Raw genomic sequence first — 3548 nt, forward strand, 5'->3', positions numbered from 1 at the left:
CAGAGGTTTAATGATTCTAGTTCTCCATATTCTATTCAACAATTTTTTAGTCAATGTAAACCTAGATTCTAATCCGAGACTTTAAAACTGAAATTTAAAAAAGTATTTTTTTCCTTTTCTTTTACATATTTTAAATTGACATTATGTTTAACCTTACTGTTTGTTTAAGTAGAGTATACAATAGCTCCAATTTTGTTTTTATTATCTGTGAAGGTAATTTTAAAGACTGATCAATGCCTTACTTTTACTTTCTCCGCACGTCGCAAGGTAAGGCTTTAAATCTATGCAAATTGACTGTCAAATTATGTAAATTATCATTATTATATACATTATTGAGGTCAATGTCAAATATTGAAAAAAATGCTGACTTTGGGTAATAAAAAGTGCTGCCTCTGCAAATCTAAACTGTTCAATCAGTGATTGAAAATTTTAAATGAAGCTGAAAATGGTTGCTGAACATAATACATATATTAATAGTATACTAAAGTATCCTACCATTTAGAATGTTAAGCAATGAACCAATGAAAAGAACAAATTTCTATAGAACTCAATTTACACATTTTAGAATACTGATAAGGCCCAACATATTTTTCAACAATATTTAAGCTGGAATCTACAAGTGTTACTTGAAGATATTCTTTGGGATTAGAAAAAAAATAACTTGATTTTTTAGCTCTAGAACACTGTCTATGGGTTGTATGTGGTATTGTTCCTCAGTTCCATTTGAAATGGAAATAAAATAGCTTCAATACCTAAAAATCTAAGAACAGGATTGGCACTGTTTGTATTTGGTAGAAATTCTTCATCTTCTTCATATTCAGTGAATATCAATAGTTTGAGCTGTCACCTAATTATCCTCTAGTCTCCTATAAATCATCCCCAGAGCCAGACCTCTTTGTCTGAGATTCAAGTTCTGCACCTTATTCCTCTTATGCTATTGTATAAATTGTTTGCTGGATATCTTATTGCCTGACCCTGGACTATTTGTTATCTTGTACTCATTTTATGAACCTCATTTCTTATCTCGTAATATCGTAATATTTATCACTACCTTCCTGTGTGGTGACCAGGGCCAGTTGAAGGCTAGTTTCAGTGGTCATGTGACCACAAGTTGGACATGATCAAAGACAAAGACAGATATAAAAGGTAAGCCAAATTTATCAGTTTAGTTTATAATGTACCATATCTTTCTAGGATATGAGGACATCTTAATCACATGTAACACAGAGTTATGTCACAGTGACATTAAGTAAAGTATAAAGAGGGTAGAAAAAATAAAATAGGACGGGCACCCCTGCAAATAAAAAATTTGAAGTGTCCATATTGTTAAAGCATTGTAAGCATTACAAGCATTGATAAAAAAAAACAAAATATGAATATAAAAAAAGAAAGTTGCAATGTTGTGAAGGGTGCTCCCGCGACCCGTGACTCATGGTCCTCCAGGTGCCCCAGCGCCACGTAGCATCCGCTTACCTGTACCCGTCTCCTAGGGTATGCACGCTCCAGCTTCAGAAGATTTAAAGAGCCAGCGTGCTGTTAATTGGTGCTGGCCATTTCCCAGAATACCATTTAAGTGTGCCTCTCCCTCCACATCCTGTTGGATCTTTGTGCCTCTGAGAAAGCGTGTATTGTTGCCTTGTGGCTGATTATTGATTTCCCATTGTGACCCCAGACCTGTTCCCATTTACGTTCCTCCACTGCCAGCCCTGACCTTCTGCTCTGCCTCTGACATTGATCCCATGCCACTTGCCCTGACCTCCTGCTTGTCTCCGACCACTTACCTGCCTTCCATTTTTGCACAATGGATATACAATGTGCAACTTCACTAGTGGCTACGATGATCCTCATGTAGAAATAAATAATATGGAGGATACGATAATATAAGGATGCCAAATAAACATTGCACATGAAATATACCTGTAATATAAAAACTAGGAAGAGATCCAAAGCATAACTTATAGAAAGTACAATGAAAGGAGAAGGTCGACAAGTCTGTCCATAGTATACTAGCCATCCAGGCTCACTTGCTGGCCTCTTATTCCTTTCCTTCCAGCTTTCTCCTACATTTAGTCTGAATTATGGATGGAATCTATTTCTGTCTTTACAGTTATTTGGTGGGTCAGTACCTGTTGCAATTTGACCATTTAGTATTGCTGAACTTGCCTTTAAGGTTCCACTCTTCATACTTCTTTTATTATTAAGTTACTTTGAATTAAGGACATGTTAGATCATTAAGTTGTGATGTATACTAATCTTTTTTAAAGGTTAGTATTTTACAATGATAAATGTTTATTGAATGGTTTCACAACATTTTTCAATAGTGTGTTGAGTGCATTGTGAATTTCTTTATTTCTAAGGCTATACACAATTGGATTCAACAATGGAGTAACTACCGTGTAAAGCAATGACAGGGCCTTCCTAATGCTAAATATTTGCTTTCCGGATGGGGCTACATACATAGTTATAAGAGTCCCATAATAAATGGCTACCACAGCAAGATGAGAACTACACGTAGAAAAGGCTTTCTTTCTACCAGTTGACGAAGGAATTTTATAAATATTATAAAGAATAATAATGTACGTTGTAATAATGAATATAAAAGGCAATAATGTTAACAAGGATGCAAATATGAAAGATTCCATTTCTATTATGAATGTGTCTGAACATGAAAGTTCTATAAGAGGTGAAAGATCACAAAAGAAATTATCAATTAGGTTTGGACCACAGAATTGTGACTTACATAGTAAAGTAAGAGTTATCATTGATATTGTTAAACCAGCTAACCAAGCCCATGTGGCTGTCCGGCAGCAGAACTGAATGTTCATGAGAGAGAAGTAATGTAGAGGTTTGCATATTGCCAAATATCGGTCATATGACATAATTCCAAGCAGCAAACACTCAGTTGTGGCTGTAGAGCTGAAGAAGTAATATTGAGTTAAGCACGCAGGAACTGAAATAGCATCATCTTCTGAAAGTAAGTTGTCCAACATATTTGGAATGATATTTGTGATAAAAACAACCTCAGATATAGATAAATTGCAAAGAAAAAAGTACATTGGAGAATGAAGACGGGAACTGGTTGCCACCAGTAAGATTATCAAAAGATTTCCAGACAAGGTGAAAATGTAGATAATGAGGAATAAAATAAAAATAAATAATCGAAAGTTGTTAAGATTTTTGAATCCAATCAGCATAAATTCTGTTACATTTACATTTTCCATGTGCATTTTCACTGTACATGTAATTAAAAGCAACAAATGTATTTATATACATATTATAAAACAAGAATAAATTCATCCCTACCTACACCTGTTTTTAGCAGTGACATATTATTTAAGAACCTACTCAGCCCTCAAAAGCTGTGCTGGTAAATCACACTGACTGAGCACAGAGCCCAGTAAATTAAGAAATTGATCTGCTAATAGAGGCAGTCCACGGGTTACATACAAGATAGGTTCTGTAGGTTTGTTCTTAAGTTGAATTTGTATGTAAGTTGGAACTGTATATTTTAAACTGACAAATTTTTTTTGGTCTTTGTGACAATTGGC

General features: G+C 34.6%; 1 protein-coding gene across 1 annotated transcript; it reads right to left on the minus strand.

The window, feature by feature from the left end:
• Nucleotides 1-2273: 2273 nt before the first annotated feature.
• On the minus strand, nucleotides 2274-3227 carry LOC140091852 (olfactory receptor 11A1-like). The gene has a single exon (XM_072126554.1). It carries the CDS (start codon nucleotides 3225-3227, stop codon nucleotides 2274-2276), a length of 954 nt encoding a protein of 317 aa, XP_071982655.1.
• Between the last annotated feature and the right edge of the window lie 321 nt (nucleotides 3228-3548).

The sequence above is a fragment of the Engystomops pustulosus genome, chromosome 1 (genome assembly GCF_040894005.1).
Source record: "Engystomops pustulosus chromosome 1, aEngPut4.maternal, whole genome shotgun sequence".
Classification (NCBI taxonomy): Eukaryota; Metazoa; Chordata; class Amphibia; order Anura; family Leptodactylidae; genus Engystomops; species Engystomops pustulosus.